We start from the raw sequence: 25,964 nt of genomic DNA on the forward strand, positions 1-25,964 counted from the left end.
TATTTGACTTCAACTGTAGGTAAGGTACATAATAAACACCTCCAATTTCTGCAGTTACAATCTGACTATCAGATGGTAACAGAAATATATAATAGCTGGTTAGTTATTGATTTGTTCGTCATATTTCGGCGTTAATCACTTTGTGTAATCCTAAAATGGTCCTCGCAGTCTATTGTTATAAATAATTAGGTACTTGAATCAACTTCAACCGAATCGTACTCGTACTTTAGTTTATCTTTATAGGCTCAGCGTCGCTCGTGCAAATTTGATTTAGGAACTTTTAGAGATTAATCTGAATTATGAATAAACGGAAAATATTAGTTTTGAAATATTTTCATATCATTCGGGCCGATACTGACGTATCTTCAAACAAAAACGTCACTTTTGACACTGAGACAGCTAATCCATATCGTTTCTAGATCTATTAATTGACGTATCTTAAAGTTCGAATCGGGCCGATTATATCGGGTATGGTAACCGCGTGTTTAACCGACTCGATAAGATGGCCCCGTACTGTTAATTACGTCAGATTTTTCACAATCTTTCAGACACAAAGGTTCAGCTCCTGTTTTACATTTTCAAACAAATAAACTTTAGAAAATTAATCAGTTCCAAATTTTGTTCCACTGAAACCTGGAAGTTTAATTGGTAGATATGTATTGGTGGAAAATATTTTCCGTTTCCGACTGTTCGGTATGGAGCGGGTAGCAATTACCTGCCGTGTTGTAGCTCTCTGAACGCGGCTCCAATTACAATTCGCCTTTTATTAGTTTGCTGCAGGTAATATCTACTATATACATCGCGAAGTCTGATGTATTTGTTTATATATTTCTGAGATCATAGATTAATTACTGGAATTTAAATTTTTATTCATCTTTATTGTCTTAAGGCATTATCTTAAATAATTTATCAAAATAATAATGTACAATATTCCTTACTTATTATGAAGTTCAAGGTTACGTGGAGTCGGGTTCATAACGTTTGCCAATGTGGAAACGCGACTGCATTGGTCGTTAAAGTCTCTCTGCCCATTTCCTACACTCAAAGCTTGTCAATATAAAGAATACCATAAGAATGTTTTTATATACACCTTTGAATAACTAACGAAATACTAGTATATGGTTAAATTAATAATTTGTCAGTCAATCAGATTGTGTGACACAAGCCCTCCCAGTTTCTCTTCTGATGCTAAGAAAGTTTTCTCTATACCTACTTCACCCGTCATTATGTCATTAATAGCATAACCGTTTCGCCATCATCAGTATTTACGGAAATACCTATGTATATAGTAAGTACCTACAACTAACCGGCTACGTACCTATTTCGTATTTCTAAAGCTGAAAATCAAGTCCATAATTTGCATTAAAACAAACTTGTGGTCAGCAACGGTATTCGCGATACCGTACAACAACGTACTGTTTACCATAAACAATGTGTTTTTCAATATGCATAAATTTCCCGAAGTTTCACCTACAGAGCAGACGGCGAGTAATGGTGTACCATAATGTACCGAGCGACTAGCGAATGCCAAGCACCTGCGAATACTATAATTTATTCTGAATATGCCTTTAGAAATTCTCCCGCAGATTCCGTGAAGGATGTGTTGGATATAAATCTCAGGTGCGGTGATGCAGTGATTGCTTATAAACCGGTTGTTTACTTATTATTCTACAAGAAACTCTGAATTAAGTCAAACGGCTATAGAGAGTCGCTTCAGGCCAAATAGGAAAATGTAGAATAATAATTAGTGATGTACCGACTATTGATTTGGCCGACTAGCCGACTAGCCGACTAATCGGCGCTCGAATGGCCGATTAGTCGGCCGACTAGTCGGCTAGTCGGCCAGATTATTAGTTTCGTATAAGTTTAGGTGAAAAACAATAGTTTTGCTCTTTTATTGGTTGCGCAATTCATATACTTATTAGCTTGGCTAAAAGGTGTTCTCTACAGGTTCAAAGACCTAGCACAGGAATCCTCGTTCAATTTCTGTCTTTCTTTTATTTTGCGATCGTCAGTAGGTACAACTTGTAGGAGGTATTTCCAAGGCTCTATTTCTCGTACGTAGTCGCCAGTTAAGAACCTATCCCCTGTGGTCAGCGTTTTTACGAGCAACGTGCCCTGTTTATAAGTCTCTAAAATTTGCAATAACATTAATAAAAACTGAATTATAATAAAATCCTTTAAGTATAGAATTTGGCCATGAAATTACACGAGAATCAGTTGAGATCGGCCTGTAGAAGAAAACACCAGCCACCACCACCATACGATAACGATCAAACGGTCAATTATATGAAGAAAAGTTTTCACACCCTGAATAGGTATTTTGGTAAAATAGACATAATATGCTAAATATTGACTGTTGGTTTCATTTTTTCTGTTTTTCTTTCACTAATAAAGTGCCGACTAATCGGCCATTTTTGCCGACTAGTCGCCGACTAATCACCGACTACAAATGTGGCCGGATAGTCGGCTTTCCCGACTAGTCGGCGACTAGTCGGTACATCCCTAATAATAATACCGTTAGGTGTTTGTTTCTTGTAAACTGTGATGATGCGATTGATATGTAGATTAAATGAACTTATTGGTGGGTTGCGGGTGAAATCAACATAAACATTTTAACGATATACGAGAATGCTGTAACATAAAACCATAGAGCACGGCATTATGACTAATGGAGAGATATCGCGATAATAGACAATAGCTACAAATTGCAGCCCTTGGGCGAACTGATTTGCGCACGCGCAACCTAATCGTATAAGTATCCTCATTGGTCTCGCGAGTCCAGTTTCAGGACCAACTAGTGGAACTAATATCAAATACATAATCGGAGAGTAGGTAGGTACTCTTTTAATGGTTTTCCTCTTATAGTGTTGATTACTTATTTAAGCACGTTAAACAATTTATGAACACTTTGTTCAATGCGAGGAAAGTCTGAGCATTTTCCAAGTACCGATAATTAAAATATTTACCCCAATCCCCTATTTAACTAATGTAAAACTACAACACCTAAAATTTGATGTATCTAACTGTCTTTAATATTAAAGGTTTATTGATAAAATAAATATTATAGATTATTTTTTAAACTAATCTAATAAGAATAACACCACACTTGTCAGATACGAGTACATGCATTTAGCATTGCTTGCCAGCTTACATTATCATTATCAGTGTGTATTAATATTCTACTTATTATATTATAAACAGGAATATTTACCGACCGATCGTAAACTTTGTACCACCTAGACGATTCACGAAAAATGCATTTCCATTTGAGAAAATTTTATACCATACCTTTTAAAGCGCAATACAATATTCCACAACAGGAGAGTTTTGGCAAGGCTGAATCGCAAATAAGAATAGTAGAGCAAGGTCGGCTCAGCGGCAGCGTCTGTTCTGCACCTACATATTTGATATATCTGCGGATCTATTTGCGGTGATGATAGCGGAGTCGGTGTGCGATGTCATATGATTAAAGTTAATGAGGAGGTTGGCATTGATGACGTAATTAATGACATCATATGGGTGCCGTGGTTATTTAGGTACATTAGTTTATATACTTAAGTTTCCTGTGAACTATTGAAAGCGTTCATAAATTGAGAAAAAGTTGAATCGCAACTTCTTCGGTATATAGAGAAAATTAGCTGAATTTTTTCATGCTGTAATGATGTTTACCGGTCCACAATCTTAATTTTTTTTCACACACTCGAACACAAATTGAACCTTTACGATCAATAACGTCAAAAACAATATCTCTCTTTAATACTTTTTTAATAAAACCGGCCAAGTGCGAGTCAGACTCGCGCAAGAAGGGTTCCGTACAATTACGCAAAAAACCGGTACGGACGGACAGCGGCGTCTTAGTAATAATAGGGTCCCGAACGTTTCTGTACGGAACCCTAAAAATTAAAGGCACAACGTATTTTGCCATTCAATACCATTCAATATTCGTTCACTCAATATATAATCGTGCATTATAAGCTGCATGTGCACGCATGAGATCCTTAAAAAAAGTATAAGTACCTATAGTCTTTGGTTTTAGTAAGCAGTATTCGCACGATCATATACGACGGTCTTGTTAGAACGACACATGTAAGGCCGTTTATCTTACTATCTCACTCTATCCTATAGATTGAAATGATTGCTTACCGGGTCGTGTAGACGAGGCATGTGACCTGCGGCTATAATAATTGGCTGTTTGCATTTTTCTTAGTGGGTACATATTTTAAAAAAGTAGGTAAATACTTAACAATACTTTGTCAGAAGAAAAAGGCTCGAAATTCAAATTTTATCCTTCGCGCATAGATTTTTTTAATTTGCCGCTCTTTTCCACTGACGGATATTGCTTGTCACAGTAAAAAAAAAAACAGAACAACACTGCTTTGAATGTCTTTCATTTGATTTTGACCATAAAGAAGATCTTCCCGTACTATTTTTACTACAATAGTGAATATTTCCGAGTATATTGGCGAAAAATATTATTATGTAATTTAAGTAACTTGCAATGAGGAAGAGGTTAGTACAAAGGCGAACTTAACCCTTTGAGGTATCTCTTCCAGTTTACCTTAGGCTCTGTGAATAAGAAAAGTAAATGAAAAAAAGTGAAGAGTGAGGAGAGCTATAGTAATTTGCAATAAGCATGTTGACATGAATCGCGAATATTTACCATGTTATGTTTTTACCATAGCAGGGAATATTAGAATGCTGAAAATCATATTTTGCAAGTGTAAATATGCGTAATAAATTAAATAAAAATAATCAAAAGTATTTAAAATAATGCCCAGTATCACGTGACTGTAAACGCCAATCGGAGCGCGTGACGTCATGACATGAGAAACACCACAGACAAGTCGTCAAACCTGACCGTAATCCATACGATACCACCAAAGAGTTTGGATGTTCAAAAACTGTATGTATTTTTTATTTCTACAATAGACATTTATTACGTACAAAAAATATTATTACATGACATATAGTATATATGTATTTGTTATTTAATAAATAAAATGCTATATAATACGATATTTCACAAAAAATCTTTTTAATAATTTGGCTGAATGGAACTATCATTGCCACGTGGGCTGTCGGAAACAAAAAAAAAATTTAAAAAGTTATATCTGAGCCCGCTATATTTACATTCAAAATTTTAGTTGTATCATAATAATTCATCTTAAATTGTAACTGTAAGTGTTTTTATGTGAAAGCAGTTATTGTGATTCATTTTTGAAATGTTTTTATCATCGCTGAACGTAATATGTATACATATAGTGCGCAATTAACAATATCATTCAAGTCAAAATTCGTAACTGCAACGTAAGTATCATGTCACAAATATTTGTTTTATACTGTAGGCTCTTGATTGTTGTTCTTTTACACATAGGCACTGCATAAGACATGTAAAACTTGTTGTTCATTATTTTAGCTTATATATTTACGTAATACTTATCTTTTAGAAAGGGAGATAAATTAAATACTACAGCTTTTGATCTACGCTAGGACTGACATTTTGGCAGCAGTTTGTTTATTTATCTGTTGGTGACGTCACGTGACAGCTTGGAGCGTTTAGGCTCAAACTTTAAACACTAAACTAATTAAGCTCTAATTAGTGTTTAAAATTAAGGAATAAAAAATTTTCATATTTTTTTTTGTAATAATTACGTGTCTATCTATAAAATGAATACAGTTCTAAAAAATTGTCAACATGCCTATAGTTTACAAGATATATGGTGCCCATACCCAGATATCTTTCCGTCGTGTTGTCCCCGCAGGGAGCAGTTGACCCGTTTAATAGAGCGAGGACTGTTTGTTCCAGGTGTCCGGAGCCGTGGAGTTGGCAGACCCCGCCAATACTGCGCAGATACTAGCTCAACTACAAAATCCTGTAAGTAATTAGTAATTACACCTTTAATAAAGCTAAACTGCGACTCGACAGTACCCGCTATCAATTACAGCATTTACAGTATTGTCTAAAAAGAAATGTAGTACGTATCAACTTTATTTCATCTCAAAAAAGATCGCACTAACTAAACGATCGAGATTTTTCCCGTGATCAAAAAAGAGTCTTGAGGTAAGAAAATATTAATATAATATTTTTTTGCGCTGACACAGAGTCTATCCACTTTCATTTATAAATTCCACGTTGATTAATGATCATATTAGTCTAAAAAAAATTTCCTATAGATTAACTAGTATCTTATATTATAAATAAACCTTGATTCGTATATGTATGTTATATGTAAGTATACATTCTTTGGAAGTAAGCTTTTGAGGTTTAATGAAACCAACCGTTATTATTATAACCATACCTGGTTAATTATGTAAAAATAAACGCAGTTAATGAAGTTTTAAAGGGATAATGTACAAGTAAACCATGCTCTGCCTTACCCGACCATAAAAGGCATTTAATCACCAATTATTCCGTCAAAATGTCGTATAAATGAGTCTGCAATGACTATTATCGGAGGCACCTCAAAGAGTGAGGTTATTAACTTTCCGCTCAAAAATATTCGCAGATACGAGCTGCGAGATATGACTGATATAAGGGGCTGGAAATTGCTGATATTACTCCCCATTATGATTATGATTATGGGACGTGAACAAGAAAGTGGCACGACCCGGAGTCGGCGCAGGCACTCACGCGTCGGTTTAATTTTCACACCACTCGGGAAAACTCCCGGCCTGTTCCGACCATTATTTCACATTATTTTCGCCTTACCCGTTAAGTAAATTGCTTGGAAATCACGGTCGAGTGTTCATCTGTAATAATGTTTTATAGACTGAATAATGGTACAATTTTAATGGAATAAGTAATTACATAGGTACTATGTTTTCGCTTAGATTAAAATTTCTGCCGCGACCAAAGCATTTAGTCTATTCTAGGTCCCAATCAAATTGTTTCAAAATGTAGGTATTAATAATAAACGTGATGTTTTTAGTGGAACTTGCAAAATAGGACCTGTATTCATAAGAATCATAAGGCTACTTCCTACCTTAACAAAAAGATTACTAAGGTTAAAGTGGCTAATTTCGTCATAGGCTCTATTCCGTCCACTAGCGTTTTTCTCGAACAACGAACAACATTCATAATTTCGTCGACAAATCAGCGATTGCTTTTAGTTTCAGCAATCAAAAGCAAATGGTTTTTTTCCTACGACTGTACGTAAAAGTCCCTATGACGGAGTTAACCACATTGACCTTACAATATTTTCGGTGCTGACCTTTTGTTAATAAATTAAACTTATAGTTGCTTATAGCAAGATCCATGACTTAAAAATCCAACAATACCTAGTAATCAACCTGTTGACGTGTTTAATTAATAATTACAATGCTTTAAGCTGATCGGAGCATGTGCCCCGTTTTAGGCACGCTGTGGCAAGGATTTAGAAAGTGCTAACGACACTTCAAACATTTAACTGTTCCGCGGCTCGGCGCTACATTCCGACCTCCATGGTTCTCTCTTCCTGCTCTTAAACAAATATCACTAACCCTTAACTTTAAACTTGATGCTTCGGAATTCTCATGTCCAGTTTAGAGATTATTTTAACTTGGCCAACAAATATTTAAAGCATTTTATGGAAATCGACTCTACCAATATGTAACAATCATTATATTTAAAGGTCTATTTGTGACATTAAAAACAAGGGACACAGCAATTGTTGTAGAAGCATTTTTTTCTAAATATTAAAAGCACAACTCATTAACAAATGCTCATTAATTAGGAAAATCTAGGTGCCTGGAAAGTAAGCTCAAACCTAAGATCAAATCAATTGGCGTCTTACATACTATAGGGTCAATTAAGCAAACGCATTATTTCTTCCTTAATTTAACCTCCTGCGCTTACAAGATCATTTTAATTGAGATAAATGTCTACGTTTTGCCCTTCAGACAAGGACTGTTAACCATTATTCATTAGCTTTTATTGATTATTGAGACGTTCTGCAGCTTCGCCAATTAAACAACGGTCAATCTAGCTTTTCATTGTAAATTAATCGAATATCAATATTATTAAATGCTTAAAATAGGATATTGTTACGATATTTTTTGTTTTCCCGTATTTGTTTCTTTTTTATAGTCAATGAGGAATTAAAATAAAATTACTTATTCGCGTTACTTATTAGAACTTAATCGCGTTAAATACGCGATGTTTCGAGTACGACGTTTTCCCCGTGGTCTCGGAGAAGACCACGAAAATAAATTTAAAAAAAAAGTTTATAGTATATTTATAGTTTAGTTTAGTTTTAGTTTAGTTTCGTTTTAAGTGTTTAGTTTTATACTTTATAGAAAGTAAATTTTCTTTAACTCGGGACGTAAATCAGTGAGCAGCTAAAGTATATCGATTCGATCGATTTAATATTTAGAAGTCTATTTTTATACGAAGATAATTTATAGTATCTAGTATAGCACGTATGGTACAGTACAAGTAGTACAACAATTAAATTTAACGAAGATCTATTAAAAAAAACAGTATTTTTAAATACCATGACCTGTCACAACTATTTATACTTAAATACCTATACTCGTCATAAAGATCAGTAAATTAAAGTATTTCTGTAACGTATTTAATTCAGGCATAAGGGTGACTACAGATTAACCTCTACAGCCGCTCGTTCACTTTAATCCCATTACAATAATATTATTACTCTGAGCACGTTTCATGCGGGTAATTGACACATGTCAAACGCAGGTCGACTTTGATTTGTCCATTTTAGAACATTGTTTATAGAAACAACGGATGCTGGGTTCATTCAGCCGAATATAGAGACGGTTTGCGCAAACCGGTTGCTTTGATTGGCTGGCTAGAACATCAAAACAATTTGTTAAGGTTTTTTATGCAACGTTATTTTCATTGATTGGTTAATCATACCTAAAAATATGTGCGTGAAAAATGTGGTCTGCATAAATTTGAATAGGTACTAATGTTTAGTCGTTTATTTAAAGTTGACCGTTAACTGGTGATTATTATGACGAATGGCATTTTACATGAATTCATATTGCAACCTTTACCCGTTAAAGTGCCTTTAATGCAAACAAATTGGTGTTGATGTTGATTATTGTGCAAAAATATTGGAGGGCGGGAATGCCGGTTCCTGTTCGCGTCGTGCGAAGGTGACGCGCGCGGCGCGGTGACGGCGCTGCGGGCCTCGGCAGTGCGCGGCGGGCGCGCGACTCGGCCGTACACTGCAGCCACCCACGCGCGTGCTCGCGCATCTACCCGCACTCCGCACGTGCGGCAACATAAAAGGCGGGAAAATACAGGCAGTATAGCGGTTTTAACAAAAATCACTATTAACTCGCCAAAACACTTCAAAATTAAGTCACGAGTATTTTCTGTACGAGAAAGTGAACTCAGTGCATATTAAGTGATGTTTTCAAGTTTCAAAAATGTTTAAAGTGGCTCCACTGCAAAATAATGAGGTTCCCCGTCTGAAGTGACGTTTGCGCAGCGCCGCCGGCGACCACGTCTAAAAGATGAAGTTGTTCAAGAGGAGGCTGTCGTTCAGCGGAGATAAACAGAAACGGGTTTCCCGCACAGACGACCCCTTTGAGCACGAGGTACCTAGCATAGCCACTCGACCCACACCTTTGGACAATACACCTTGCTGTATCTACCCTCCCGTTTGTTTGTTTTATCAAAAGCACGCACCGACGTTGTTTTTAACTTATCTCCCGAGATTAATTTTAAATTTGTCCCTCGTCAATCTTCATCTATTAAGATGAAAATGATGAAGATGGCTCGCCGTAAAATATTCCATATATATTCGGTTTGTTTTAAGAGTACATTAATAGGAGTAACGTGTATCAATCAAGCTCTTATTCTTAGCTGATAAGGTGATAAGGAAAGGGCTCGTGATTGCACGCGCGTTTGGCTGACCCGCGGAGTGTTTCAACATGGAGTTGATAAGAGTTTTATTACAGTTAGTTTTTGTAGTGTGCAGCGTCGCTGTGCTGTGCGAAGTAAATTGAAAGGCAAGGTTATCTTATCGGAGTCGCGACGCTCCGGGGGCCGCGTAGCGCGACGACAGTTTACCTTCAGCTATTTAGCCTCTTGCAATTCCATTTTGATTCCAGATTTAGTCTTCTGACACTCATTGATGCGGCCCGGAAGTGTAAATTGCACCACATATGATTTACGTTTTCTGAGCATGTATTAAGTTAAGTCTATCTTTTCTACTGCCTAGCAATGTTTGATCCTAGGGTCATATTCCAATATTAAATTTAGAGATGCACCGGATATCCGGTTACTATCCGGTATCCGGCCTATCCGGCCATTATTTTACTATCCGGCCGGATACCGGATACGGATCGAAGTAAACAAATTGGATTTAAGAATCAGACACGGTCATAATCGTTCTTGTTTCTTATTTTAAAACAATGTTATCATTCCACTGACTTGCACGCGCACTCATTTCGAACCCAGAAATGAGTCCGCGCGAACGTTTACTAGGAAACCGGTCAAACCATCAGAATGCGCTCCTGAAAATCCTAAATGTAGGTATAGTTCCGCTGGCCGTATATTCGGCGGCCGGATACCGGATTTTCGGCCGATGGTCAGGCCGAATATCCGGTATCCGGCATCCGGCCAAACAACTATCCGTTGCATCTCTAATTAAAATGTTAGTAACACCTTCTTAGGTGTATAAATATAAGTTCACTGAATGTGCATTAAATTAAGATGAACTTCAGCTACTCTTGTTGTCTCTCTCTACTTCAGTAGGTATGTACGTAGTACCAGGCGTGGCTCACTCCGCGATTTCGTCGCTTTGCTACAGGTAGCTAAAACTACTTCCGTTCGACCCCAATTTTGGGGTTTGCCATAAGCCGCGCGTGGCGTTGTCGCCATCTAGCGGTCATATCTGTGCTGATCGTGACAGACGCGTTTTGTTAGAGAGTGAGTCTTCTGTACCTAGTACTATTATTTATTCTGTGGTAGTACATATTTCTTTAATACTTAGCGAGTTCGATAACGGTCACAAATACTTAAAATAAAAACTTAAATATATCTACGATGGAATCGATGAATGTTGTTCTGTTTCAAAACATGTAGTCACTATGCCAACATCAACTTCTTAAACGGACAACAATAACATTTCATACATATTACAAAATCATAAAGTTTGACCTATGTACGGTACGGCACTGATGTAAGATATTCATCAGATGTTAAACCCGCTCGTCAATGTCAAACGCAATAAACAGAAGTCATAGTCCATACCTATACCTACCCATCAGTGTAATTTTATGTTACCGCATTTAAAACAACATGCATGAACATGACGCATATACAGCTGTCCGATGTTATTAACTATACAAACGAACGAACTATTTATTGTATTTGCTTACCGAAGGAATACCTACCACCACTCATAGATACTTTGCTTATTTTTTAGGAAGTTACGATTGCTGCCTTTAGATAATTTTGAAGGTTGGTGAGGTGTCAATAATAGGGTAGAATACCGTAAAAAATTCGGTAAACGGTCGAATATTTGTCTGAACTCGAAAACTAAATTAGTAAGGCAACAAATTAACGTAGTCGAAAAATCAACTTATCTCTTCATACCACACTTTTGATGTGATATCATTTATGAAATATCTACTTCTCCTATCTACTTGTTTTGTACAATATACCGTTTATTATTTACCTACTTACTTGTTTGTTATGTTATTTTTTCATGTCTGGAATGTTCAATGATCAGGTATTTAAGAGGGATACGTATAACATAAACGGTTTTCTTGATATCTTTTCGTATTTAACTATGCGATTTAACACCGAAAGAAACAAACTACATATGATTTTCCAATAATACATCCACTGCTGAGCTACGGTTACGGTTACGGAGCTACGCTACGTCGTAACCAATAACATGGAATTTCCCGGTATGTAGCGGAAACGCTTCGTAGAGGCAAACGTGTCGTGATTAGCGCTGAATGGGATAAGTACATCAATAAATTGCATAACCCCAAATTTACATATTTATATCGCGCAAACATTATTGAACCTGCTAATAGTTTAATTTCTTAGTCTAACTTTACTGAAGTTAACGCAGTGTGCATATTAAGCGCAACATCTCGAATAGGCAACTAATGGTAACATTCCATTTCTAATAACCGCAGCTGCACTACCGGTACTGAACGCGTCGCTGTCATTGTCAATTTCCATAGTAAAATGAACAGTATTGCAGCTGTCGTTGGAAATGGACTGTCACCTTAATATACCTAAATTACATTGGTACTAAAGGTTAGTCAACTTTTTAGGTGCAAATACAATGAAGCTAGCCATTTAGGTATCTTAAATTTTCATGGACGAATGTGCGTGTATTGTATTTAGCATTCTTAACTCTCACCAAGTCTTACGATTTCTCCGCAAAAGAAAACATAAGGCGCTCCAGTGTCCACCTGCCTACATACATTCCGATTATATCGACGAGCTTACATGTGTTTGAGCACTGCACCTATTACAACATAATATATTAGTGTTTACAAGCGCATTAGGGCTACCTATAGCACATTCAAAACACTGAAAATGATAATAGTCTTTATTGTAGCAGAATTTGGCTGGTGTCCAAGATATATAATTCTTTCATAGAGCAAAAACTTTTAAAATGTTTCCCAATCTGATGCCAATTTGTTCAACAAAGCTACGAAGTGAGTGACTACAAAAGCGTGAAAGGAGGATAATACGAGATGTCGTTCGTTTTCAACAGTGTAACAAATCTAATTTAGCGTGTCTAGGAACGGCGCGGTCGGCTGGAGGCGTGGATAACTTTATTAATTCCTCGAGGCGGCTTATCACGCCGCTACGTGTCGAAAGTAGTAACGAAATGTTAAGTGCATGTGCGCCTACGCACTTGATCCCCGATGTACCATCGACTCCATGTTGTCACAGTTCGCTGACCAGTCGTACACCTTATAGCAACTAGGTAAGGTCTAGCGGTGGCTAGTTAAGTGTGTTGCTTAATATCGATGGATGTACCGACATACTGCGACTACGATGCAGGCTGCGGCACACGTGGGATGTTTATTATCTTATCTACCTGCTCGTTAATACGCTGTGCTATTTTCACACAATGTAGAGCAGAGATTTTGAAACTTAACATATAGGTACTTACGTATAACTGTTTTGTAAGCTATAGGCCATGTAGAATCCTGTCAACTCCAGACTACCGTTTACTTAATGACCCTAATATGAAATGAAGTTATATTTTCTCATTTATTGATATTTACTGGTATTCCTATGATTAGTAAAGGTTTAGCTTTCATAATTATGGGTACTTGTATCTGAAGTAAATTTAAAATGATGTTATTGTAAATTGTCCCTACATGCATGCCATTGTAAGATCTATGTCATGAGGTTACTCAGCCTGGAAGTCGTATCACTAGCGCCTTATTGAATTAGTTATAGTTCCTGTGTAGAACGTTTTGTGCTGCAGAATAGACGGCCCGTGCATTACAAGCATCTTTATAAAGACGCTCGTGTTCTTTGGATGCTCTGCCGTAACTGCCTATTTGTCAATGCAGATGATTAACGTAGATACACACAATTATCATGCAAGCGGTGGTTAGATGTATAGGTAGGTAGGTGAGTTAAGTGTTACTAAAACGTTAATTTAATGGGTGTCCCAGTAATTAATGCGGACACAGTTCGCTTCCAATAATTAAAAGTACTTACAAAAAAAATGGCGTAGAGTTAACGTACTTAGCATACCTTAATACCCTTAATATAAAGCTCTAAATTACGACTTTCATATGCGAGCCCAAGTTAACCCTTCCCATGAGAATCAACATGTCTCACCGTTACAATACATATTGGTTATGTTTTCGGGCAAATCGTTGTCGTTTGTCGATACGGGGACTTCTAGTTACATCCTTACAGCAGTGACGCCTTACTATAGGTGTAAGTAAACTTTTGCGAATAAAATCACAGTTTTGTTTATTATTGCAGGATATTACTTTATTTGTGTTGAATATATATCGTTATTTTTGCATTAAATAACTAATATCCGAGAGCAACAAAACTTCCGCATTTTCTAAAACACGTAGGTAGCATTAGAAAAGTGTTCATTTCAACCCGGATCTGAAACCCTATTGTTGACATGCAAAGCTCTCTGAATTGACTCCGAGTACATCCGGCTGCTTAATGGCATGTCTAATGATGTTGTTAGCTTTTTAATCTAATTGAATTAGAGTATCAGAGGTTCGTGGTTAGTATGTGAGATCACGAGGCTGTTGATCTAAGCAAGGGATTCTAATGCTTTTGTACATCTGATAGTACAAATATATTAAAAATTATTTTATACTATCAAAAACTTTACTTAACTACCAGATCCATTAATGGCTTTATTCATAAACACTCATAGACAAAACAGCCCTTGATAATCGTTTGTCCTTGTCCGCCATTTTGGCATTTGTGTTTGTTAGAAACGGAACAAAATTTAGCAATGGTTTCCTAAGTTTTATGAATACGGTGGTAAATCATTAAAATTATTCGTTTGTCCTAACATGGATTGAGAAACACAGAGAAGATATTTATTGTCATATGTAACAAGATGTACATAATACATGTACGTCTTGTTACAATACATATCTGCTCTCGGTCTAGTAAAAGGAAGAGGCCGATATCCTATCACTCTCGAAGCTGACGTGAATACAATGATAATTTACTACTCTTTATTTGTAATCAAGTCAGTTCAACCAAACCAATAACAATATTTTTCCTATTGTTGACAGGACCGAGCCCGATTCTCCGACACCAGCTGGCAGATCCACCGGACCTGGCGGCGCGAGGACCCTCTCCCGCTGTCGCCTCCACCACTGCGGACCGCGGCAGCTACGTCAGCACCCGCTCCACAACTCCGCAATGACCAGAATGGCATCTATGACACTATTACGGTATGTTTCTTGAAAGTCTGTTTTCCGACGCTAAACGGTACTTCACGTACGCCAGCACCCGCTGAATAACTCTGCAGTGACAAAAATGGCATCTATGATACCATCACGGTATGTCAAAGTGCCAGATGGCACTACGGTATTTTGACACCAACTAGCTGATCCCTGAACACGTGAAGACCCGTTGCGGCTGTTGCTTTTGTCGTCTGTACTTCTGCATAACTCCGCAATGTATTTCTGTGTATCACGCAAACCAGCTAGCAGGTGGATACCTGCCTTTGCAACATAACATCACATAGAAGTAAATATGTAACATTATAATATCTACAATGTAGGTTTCGTACAGGTTTTTTTTGTTTACCGCACAGATAAACGTACATAGGTACTTTAACTAGAGTTAGACCAAGAAAAGTCTTTAACTGGGTGTCTTCATTTGTGCTACTCAAGGTTAAAGTTTTCATAATTGGCCCAGTAATAAGGTGTTTAATAGTACATTACTACAGAGGCCGGGACGAAAGGGGTTGCCGGCCGAAGACATATAGGATAGGTCTGAGCGCGGGCAACCCCATTTCCCGCCGAGGTATGTATAGTAACGTGCTTTTCTCAAACATGCAATGAAATAAATAAAATAAAAAATCCACGAAACCCAAGTTTTATTTATAGAAAAAACTAAAAGTAAACTACACCCAAAATATAACCAACACGTAGGTACCTATATCATTATCACGCGTATGTTTTACACGAGTCGTGTATTTTCACTACCCGTATATTTTCATGTATCTTTGATTTTTTCGCCTTGTATCCGTCTGACTGTCGTTTTCGTCACATAAGTTTACATAGTCTTTCATGTTGATATCATGTTTCACATGCATCGTTGCTTTATGCATGGAGTAAATAAGTATAATTTCCACAGTGTTGACGAATTTGTAGTTACATTCATTTAAAATATGCCACAAAATTGTTTCTAATAACTATTTGTAAGCTAACTGTAAGCCATTTTTCTTAGTTTCTCAAATAATAAAATTGCCATAAGCAACCATATACATACTTCGTCTTTGACTTGGCGGCAGAGGTAGCAAGTTATTTAAAATCAATTCTGCTTACGCTGCCAATTCCAACACCTACGATTACAATTAATATTAATTTCATTATTTCGTCGGAACTCATATTAAAGTCAAAAAATCAACAACGCACCATAAATCCAATAAAACAGAATGAATATTTTTCAACTTTACCTCCATAGCAATTTAAAAAATATAACTACGCGTGTTTGAGTAGACCTTTTTACCGCGAACGTTTAGATGAAATATTTTAAATGTTTTTATTTGTGTAGTTAAATTTATAATTTAAAATTATAAAATTATAGAATGTATTATTTATTAAGTTCATGTTGATTTTATACAAATAAAACTGCAAATTATAGCAAACATTGTTTTTTGTTTTTTTTTTTATAGGCGTAGTGGCAGAGTGTCATTATGAACCATAAAGCAAATACTGCCTCTAGTTTTTTTTAATGGATGAATGCCACGATGCTGTGTCACAAATATCTGTGAAATGAAAATTAAAAAAGAGGACTTTGCCGGCCTAGGCCTGCAAGATGTGTATGAAATTCCATTAACGACCTTTTGTCCTAGCCTCACCTGAAACGTCATACTTCGCAGCCTATTATAAGGAACATAACATCAATATTTCATTGCATGTTTGAGAAAAAGTCTATACCTAAACATCTACAGACTCACAGTACTTTATGTTCGCATACTAACAAACATTAGATATACAACCTGGCACGGAGTCAGGTAATAAGAGCTCTTTATTTTACTTCCTGCGCTTGAAGCACTTATAAAGTTTATGATAAGACTTACTCGTATTGTTTACTGGAATTTAAACTAAATAACTTCGGCTTTATATACTTATTGTAACAATAATATCGTTTAATTCTAGTAAGCTGGTAGAGTAAGGTACTTGACAAACGGAGTAGTTAAGTATACTATACCTTTTACAGTCGAAGCGTGCATTGAATTTTGTTCTTATAGGGGTTTATAACGGTTATCTCTTATCTCGGTGTACTGATTACATAATCGCATTGACGCGGTTCTTTGAATCTTCCTGTGGCCTCTTTAGAATCCATTATATTCCAATCTAGTGGCCATCGACGGAAACGTAAATAGAAGAGTTAAAAATCATGTCATCCACAAAACGCGATAAATTAAAAACTTATTAAGTTAACGAGCGAGTTAAGATATCGTATTAAATTTATTAAAACAGGTTTGTAAATGTGATTGTACGTTTAAAATTCGATTAAGTGTTAAATCAAATAAGTAAGCTAGGTATATTGATGGCACGTCCAGTAGCTGAATGTGGTTTAATAGGCTGCTAGACGGGTCTTACCAACTCTCGAGCAAAAATAATTCATTTTATGTACTGAAACGTGCTATTTTAAAGGGGTTAAATAAAATCGCAAAGCTCCGGCTTGTTCAAAGAAAGCTATAGCACGTTAGCACAAAAAATGAAATTAAATACTTAGTAAAAATGTGGTGTCTAAAATTGCTTGCTAGAGGAACCTAATTTGGGAGATGAAAAAGCGAACACAAATTATATTATAGAAACTTTATTAAACCTAAGATCTTGCCAGTGGTAAGTTTGTGATTTAATCCTAACCTGCGACTCTGGGTGAACCTTTAACTTGATTTGACGACACCTAATTTTAGAACTTAGCTCAGTGGACAGCTGGGCCGCTTAACAGGTCCAGAATAAAGCTTCACACAGAATTCTACTTATTTTAAGAACTAATCTATGTTTATACTAAATACTATGTACCAGGATTTTCAAATGTCTTTATCTTACTTTAGTGGTTGCTCAAAATTCCAAATTTACTCTAAACTTTGCAGCTGGCGCTGATGCCCTACTAAATTAAATCATGGAAAGGACCGACCTCAGAATTTAAACGTTCCTCAGATGCAGCGGGGTGACAGGCTGCTTTCCCCGGTGAAGCTAGATGCTGAGCGGAGACGTAGAGCTCAGGGGCCACGCACGTGGTACCAAAATGACGTGGCAGAGGCAGATGGCGTGTTTAAATTCCTCGCTCCAAGAGGTCTCCAAAACTAAATTGACTTCTAAGATTTTTGAAGCTTTTGAGATAAATTACTCAATGATTGAAATAATAAATGAATGAATAAATCCCGGCTCCTGAAAACCGAGAAAAGGTTATATTAGCCTACGCCCTTTATGGCCTCTAGAAAAGAGATGAAACCATTGGAAATTTGGCTCACCGCACTGGTAGCTGCTAAGCCTTCTGGCGGAGCGCTCCCTTCCCTCGAGCAGGAGTCTCTCTGCAAAGAACCAAAATTTGGTTAAGAACAATCCCACAACGTTTCGCGTCATTGTGGAGTTGATCACCACGAAATTTAATTTCTACTCACTCAGTGGAGCTTCCGAAGGACTCAAGCCGTTTCCATCTTTCAGACCACCATGCCGAAAGTGTGGTCTTCCCACAAATTGGGCTCTTGCGAGCGAGTGTCCCCAGAGGGGTTCCCAAATCAAATGTGCCTATCATTCTCGAATGATCTCCAATATGGAGTCCCTGAGAGCCCTATTAACAAAAGGTAGGGTGGCAGTCCCTTGAAGACACAAATCCTTCGAAAATTCTGTCTGAATTATTTAGACAATTTCACTCCTGAGCCTAAGAAATATATTTTTATCATTAAATCTAATATTGTTTCATTCCAGAGCCACTTTGTAAGTCTGTAATATCTAAGTTTTGTTTTACATCAAAATTGTCTTTTATCTAATAAATCATACCTAATTCATACAAAGTTTTCCTGGAGTGACAACATAAATATCTCAAGTTTTAATTATTTTTAGTCATATGACAACCCCGACAACAGATAAGCATCGAGAGGTGCATCTGAATGCAACAGATTATGCATAGAAATGCAATCAATGTGGTTTGTTTTGGACACCGTTAAAAACGTTGAAATTAGAAGAGGTATTTTTCTTTTAATTATCAATCGACCCAAAATACTTATTTTAAATTTAGAAAAATGTACTACGTTACAGTACGTGGTATTAGAAATGTACATTAATGTCCTATAAATCAAACTATGGTGTGGTAAGGCGATTGTATAAATTTATATACTGCCACACAAATGCTCGTATTATTCTAAACAAAGCGGTCTACATTCACTTTAATAGTCATTCATCCTGTTAGTAATATGTATAGGCTTATGGTCACCGCATAGTATGGATTTTTTCGTCTCGTTCAAAAATTGTTTAGGTGCTCAGTTTAGGTAGGTAGCAATATGCAGTAATCGTAAGAGATGTACCTACTCATATGTAATAATTGATTAAATTTAGATTTAATTAGTGCATACACTGCATACCCGGTAATTGTCCCCAAACGGGTACAGCAGCATTATAAACTAATATACTTAGGTACCTATATTTTAGTATGCTATTTAGGCTGTCAGTCATCGAAACGAGATATAGGCAGTTTCGCACTCAACGAACTCTACAAAAAAAGTGGTATGCTTCTCTCTTGCCTGCTTAAATATTAACTTTTTCTCAAAATTGTATTCTAATTTCTAAAACATTTCATGTAGTTAGCGTATATATTTAACAGTCGAAATAATTAGAAGTAGAAGTAAAAGTTTCAGCTAAAACTCGTTACTCTAATATCACACATTCCTTTTGTTGAATACGTTTTGTCCTGTAATGGAGTATGAGCTTTAAGAGTAGAGAGACGGGCGTTAGAGGCGTAGCCGCGAGCTTGGAGTTCCTGTTGTTTAGCTAATGTACCTTTGTGCTAGCTCGCTCGTAAACTAAGGGTTAGTGCCCGGGCCCACCGACGTTTGTCACAGAAATCAACTACACTTACTCTCACAAGTGTCTCACAATACGTTGGGTACGTATTCGCAACACAAAATCATCACTCCACGAATCTAAATAATCTAATAATTCTGATGTGATTTATGAAAATGAACGCTCGATTTTAGAAAGATTGATTGATACTATTGTAAGTGTAGTTTGCAGAGGGTCGCCGGCTTGACATGATCTGGGCCGGATACTAGGGTCATTTATCGTGAGACTGCTCCGGGGACCATAGAGCATGGCCATTTGTTTCGAATCTGAACGCCGGCGCCCACGCAATGCATGTTCTGTGATTTCACTAGTTTATTCCTTAACTAGAATTATACAAAACCCATTGGTAATATGTACAGCATAAAGTTCATAAACACTATGCAATCTCAATTTTCGATAATTAGATACAACCATCACTATTTAAATATTATTATGTATATCATAATCAACGTTTTTCGTATTCCATATATCGGTACTCGGCAATTTAACGGGTGACGTCATTTGTTTAATATTTTTTACAAAATCTTATGTCATTACAATAATTATATATTTAAACTACTTAACACACTCATACATACGAGTAAACAGAGTCGTATTAGATAAGCTTGGTATTTAATTGATGACTCCGCAATTGACTTGCTAGCACTTAAGTGTCTATTTTATATTTACTCAATACTGGCAGGTTATGGATAGCATTCCTTTTGAACGCATTTATTATCAACGACATTTTCCGGAGAGTGTGAACACCGGCAGTGTACCCTAATGGCGCTCTAGTCGACTGTAATGGAGTAATTGTGCCATTGGTAATTGATGGACTGGCTCGACGGGGCTTCCTTCCGATCAGCTAATGTCGTCAGCTACCGAGCGACCCGAACATTGCTGCTACTATCCGTATTTACTTGCACAACTAGGTCAGTCTAGAACTCTAGGCGATCCGGTAATATTACTAAAGTTTTGGAACAAACCGACGACATCCAATGCAATAGTAAAAATACAAACAGAGAATATATGACGTAAGTTCGACGTTAACTTGTTTTGGTAATATTTTGGTGTCTTTATCAAGAATTTGATAAACATTAGTAGCATGTGATCATGTGAAGCTCCCACTCTGGAAGGTTCTATTTCAGTAAACTTTATTTATAATTCTAAATTAAATCGCAAAGAATATCACACGGGATTCATGAATAATGCATAAGTTCAAAGAAAAGGATACGCAGATCAGGCGGTGTTTTAGCTCCTGAAGCCTCCAAACTGAATAATTTAGACTGGCGAGGCAGCTTCGTGTAGATAGTGGTACGATATCCTGAGAACTTTTTTATTTGTTTTCACCACACCAGCTCGGAAAGGCTTACTTTGCACTTCAAAAACTGATGGCAAAGTTGCATTTTATTCACATGTGAGGCAAAGTAATGAAAAGCAAATTTTGAGTTGTTTTCTTATGTTTGCTGGTAGAATTGACTTTTAAATGATGATTTTGGATGATAAATATTTAATAACGTTCATTTGGATTTGATTTGGTTTGATTTTGTTTGATATTTTGCATTTATAACTATTTTAACGTGCGCCTCGCCAGGATGTCCACTGGAATAGTCGCAGAAAAAGTTTTCACCTTTAGTATAAATCGTAAGAGCGTAATAAAACGAATGAGTGCTACCTATACATCTTACGTAATGCGAATCTCAAGGCAAATGCGTGATCTAAGACTTATCCGTATGCGGCGACTTGCAAATTACGTCGACAGTCGATATTTGTTTGTTCAGCGCAACACTCGGGGAGTTTATGGAATTTTAATGGTTTAATATTAGTCCCGTGTCAAGCGTGAGAGGTCAAACACTTTGTCAATAGAAATCTGCGAGTGATTTACGTTTATTTGTTGTAAACCATTGCTCTAGCGTTTGCATTGTGTCATTAGCCTGGAATGTTGTAAATTTAATCTACTCAAATGATGTCATTCATTAGCTAAGAACAAAGGATCTTCTTTTGTTTTATATGGCATTTATAACAGTTTGTTGCGGTTTAGGTTAGCAAAGCATCGAATAATTTTATTCACATGTTTTGAAATTGCACACTATTAAGTCTTATGTGCGTTGCGTTAAGGTATCAGTATATAGTGAAAATCACGAGCGTGATTATTGCGTGTGCGCGATTATTGTTGAATATGTTAATGATTATTCTTTATAGTTATTATATTATCTCATTGTACAGTCAACTGTAAAAAATTGGGTGTAGCCAACTTATTCAAAAATATGTCTCATAGTTCTTAATTCGCTGACATTAGAGCTATGGGACATATTTTTGAGATCATTTGTGCACCCATATTTTCACAGTTGACTGTACCTACCTACTTGTCAACCCATCGGCAGTTACAGAGACGATGCAGAACAGCCTACGAATTTGGCTGTCCGTTACATGAGTAGTTTAGTGAGACACGACCACCCGCCGGTGACGAGAGATAGCCATCGGGCGTCAGGTGTCGGAGCAATAGGCAACGCCATGGCAATCGTCGCCATAAATAAAATTCGACACTCAAACAATGGGAAAGCGGCCTAGCGCGATCCCGCGATACGGTGGCGTCATTATAATCGCATTCCAAATACGAGCGAGGGAAATTCCAACCGGTACAAATAAGTATGTTCTCCTGCGTATATTTTTAAGGGTCTAAAGACCAGGTTATGTTGGTTTGCTTAAGAGATCGGTTCCCTGTCGCTTGTGCGTTGGGAACCCACAGCCTGTCCATCGCCTTACAGCAATCAAAACAATACAGATGCTATCCGGCTCCCGGTTAGTAATTTGATACGTTTCATATTAATGCTTTAAAATATTTATACTTACTTATTTATGAAATATGAAGGTGTAGGCAGGTAGTTTCTACTCTACAATATTTACTTGACTTCAAGATCTAACGCGCAGCAGGGCAAATCTAATTCTTAGATAAAATAGGTAGATATTATGTTATAAAAAAAAGAATAGCTTAATATTCATACCTTTATCAGACAAAGTTATAGATAGGTACTTTGGGGTTACTCCCCGTAATAAACATGACCATATGCGTGAGCAAACGTCGTAAAATATAGGACGTTACTCTTATTTGAACACAATACCACTATACTCGTATGTATGTAGAAATCTACACCTACGAATATAAATATTTGTACCTATTTCGGTTCTACTATTAGCTACCTGCCTACTGCGTTGCGAAGGCATGCCAAATCACGGGCGGCCGCTATTAATGAATAGGGAAAGGATGTGAGGAATGCGGTAAACTCTATTTATCAGGTACCTAGAATTATTTATTATGCCTAAGCGGCACTATCTCGCTACTAGCATATTTCCCCGTACCGTCGCGCCGGGACGCCGCGGGCCGCGGCGGCGTATCGCTGCGGCATCGTGAGAGAGTTCGCGATCGGACCAATCTGTTATCTAACACAACCAACCCGCGGTCTCTTTGACAGCCGATTATGGACAAAAGCGATTCGTTTTAATTACTAGATTAGAGATGAGAATCTAATCAAGCTATATAATTTTCGCGGGATCAATAATGTTGACGAGTTTTTAACAAGAAAAGGTTTTGTTCGCTAATGCTAACAAATGTTCTGCTTATTTCTTTGATGTGAATGCGGCGTAACACGACTGTATGAAAGACTTAATGAATCTGAAATAAAAGGAATGTTTATTCCTTACATTTGTTATGTAAATATGCAGTCAAGGTGTAAATATTTGGGCTGCGGTTGTTGCTGGACGTTACGCTTGCATTGTTTAAACTGAATATTTGTTTTTCCGCCTACCCGAGCGTAGGTAACATACAAAAGCTTCTTGTTCCGTGTACATGCATCAGAAAGTTGTTTAATTGGTACTTATTGCCGTCATCTCGCTTCATTTACTAATTAGGTTCCTACATTACGACATGCCTTCGCTCTATGTGTGGATGGAAATGCTAAACTGACCATATTTTATTTTTACAAGCTTTTATTTAGTTTCACCTGACCGTTGTCTGTCTGTCTGTCTGTCTGTAATCAAATCTTGCAAGTTAAATTTGATCCACTTCCCGGTTTCCGATTGAGCTGAAATTTTGCATGCGTGTATAAATCGGATGACAATGCAATATTACGGTACCATCGAGCTGATCTGATGATGGAGACAGGAGGTGGCCATAGGAGTTGCCGACAGCCTGGAACTCCTCGGCATGGAGCTGAGTTCAGTCCTCAGCTTCGGCAGCTTCATTGAGTCTAAAGCACAAACTGCGGCCAGAAAGCTGGGCGTCCTAAATAAGGTGAAGCGATACTTCACACCTGGACAGCTTCTAACACTTTACAAAGCTCAAGTCCGGTCGTGTATGGAGTATTGCAGCCACCTGTGGGATGGCTCAGCTAAATACCCAACTCGCCGCTTTGGACTCAGTGGAGCGCAGAGCCAGGAGGATGATTGGCGACAAGAAGCTAACGGCTAAGCTTCAGTCTTTGGCCCATCGGCGGAAAGTCGCCAGCCTGTCGGTATTCTACAGGCTGCACTTCGGGGAGTGTGCCCAAGAGCTACACGAGCTTATTCCACCGTCCCCATTCTACCATCGGACTTTTAGACGCACGGCCGGTTTCCATCCTTACTTGGTAGATATTCCACCAATTCGCACGAAGCGCTTTGCTTCTATTTTCCTTATGCGCACTGCCAAGGAATGGAATTCCTTGCCGGCGTCTATATTTCCGTGTTCTTATAACCCGGCAACCTTCAAATCAAGAGTGAACAGGCACCTTCTGGGCAAGCTCGCTCCATCGTAGGGCGTCTACGCCTCGGCTAGTCTGTGGCCATGAGTAAGCCCATTCATAAAAGGAACCCATTCAAAAAAAAAAAAAAGGAACTCTGTGATGAAACAACGCAACCTAATTGTGTTACTAGGGGTTTTTAGAATTGTCTCGATGAGTATTAGTTGTCTGTCATAAGAAAAGTAGTCAAGCAGTCAGCGATAAAAGCTTGTACCAAAAATGAAATTTATGCCAAAAACTTTTTGTCATTTCTATTAAAACGTTTCATTTTGAACCGTAACATTATTTTTCGTAGGACGGAAAATACATTGCCATTTCCTAAGGACTCATACTTTATGGCGGCATGTACTAGAGTTAATAGTTCCACTTAGTCACACAAACGATTATGCCAAGGATTCATTTGTTTATGAAACCTATATTCCGCAACATTTAGGGCCGCCGGCGAAATTATTAGTAGGTACGTGATTGGCATGCACGAGTTGGCCCTTAGATCGTACACGGTTGACAGGAGCCGTGGGAACCACTTTTATGAATAGGAAGCGTGTTGCCGAAGTAAATATCGTAAGCCGTGTAGGTCAAGCAGGGGTTACAAGAAATAGATCGCGAATGGCGAGCCGCTGTTCGCCTAAGGTGCGTCTGACCTGGGATCGTAAGAAATAAAAAAGAGTATTTTAATATTTTCTCGTGCTTGAGAGGAGGCCTGTGCCCAGCAGTGGGACGTATATAAGCTACATTATTATTAATATTTTATACATATACTCGGCCCTATTACTGCAAATACTTACATACTTATTTCCTATCGAGATACGTTGTTTTGCCGTAACAGCCCTGTTAGGCAGGTACTTAACTTGCTTCTCTATTGCCTACATAAAAGAAAACAGTAGGTAATTTCAGGATATGAACGACAATTATGTCCTGTCCCATTAATTTATCCACCTAGGTGTATAGGTACTAAAACACATGCGGTTTCCGGCTACTGTAGGTACTGTAATAAACCGAGCAACCATCTAAATGCAGCGTTAACTCGTGCTGCAATACAGGAAGACAATATTTTCATATGAGTTATTTTGTTGAAGTAAAGCCACGCTCACATTGAAACAACGTTACTTTTTTGCATTTGCATTACATTGCACGACCTTATTGATAATTAAATTAAGTGAGTAGTATATTTTATATTAAAGGAATAAATGGAAAAAGTTACGCTTCTGGCAGGACTTGAACCTCCAACGCGGGTACAAGTCCTGCCGGAAGCGTAACTTTTTCAATTTTTTTTTTAATATAAAATTTGGAATATCGCTCGCAGACGTGTCTGCTTGTTCAAAAATTGGTTTAAGTAGTGTATATAGATTCGTTTTTATACTTAAATAACTGCTTTCTCACTATGATTTCATAAATAATTAATAAAAATTCCTCTAATTATACATATTACCTACATATATTAAAACATATACAATGAAATGGAAGTCGGTT

General features: G+C 37.3%; 1 protein-coding gene across 6 annotated transcripts in view; it reads left to right on the top strand.

Annotated features, from left to right (window-relative positions):
* Positions 1-25,964, top strand: part of LOC134663743 (tensin-2) — a 125,079-nt gene that overhangs the window by 54,118 nt on the left and 44,997 nt on the right. For 4 of the 6 annotated variants that reach the window (XM_063520216.1, XM_063520214.1, XM_063520215.1 and 1 more), the window contains 2 exons: positions 5,810-5,878; positions 14,722-14,883. In XM_063520216.1, coding sequence (XP_063376286.1) covers positions 5,810-5,878; positions 14,722-14,883 — 231 coding nt within the window. Of the gene's footprint in view, positions 1-5,809; positions 5,879-9,148; positions 9,550-14,721; positions 14,884-14,956; positions 14,992-25,964 lie in introns of those variants that run through there. The other 2 variants (XM_063520218.1, XM_063520219.1) reach the window with 2 other exon arrangements.

Source organism: Cydia fagiglandana, chromosome 4 (assembly GCF_963556715.1).
Source record: "Cydia fagiglandana chromosome 4, ilCydFagi1.1, whole genome shotgun sequence".
Taxonomy (NCBI): domain Eukaryota; kingdom Metazoa; phylum Arthropoda; class Insecta; order Lepidoptera; family Tortricidae; genus Cydia; species Cydia fagiglandana.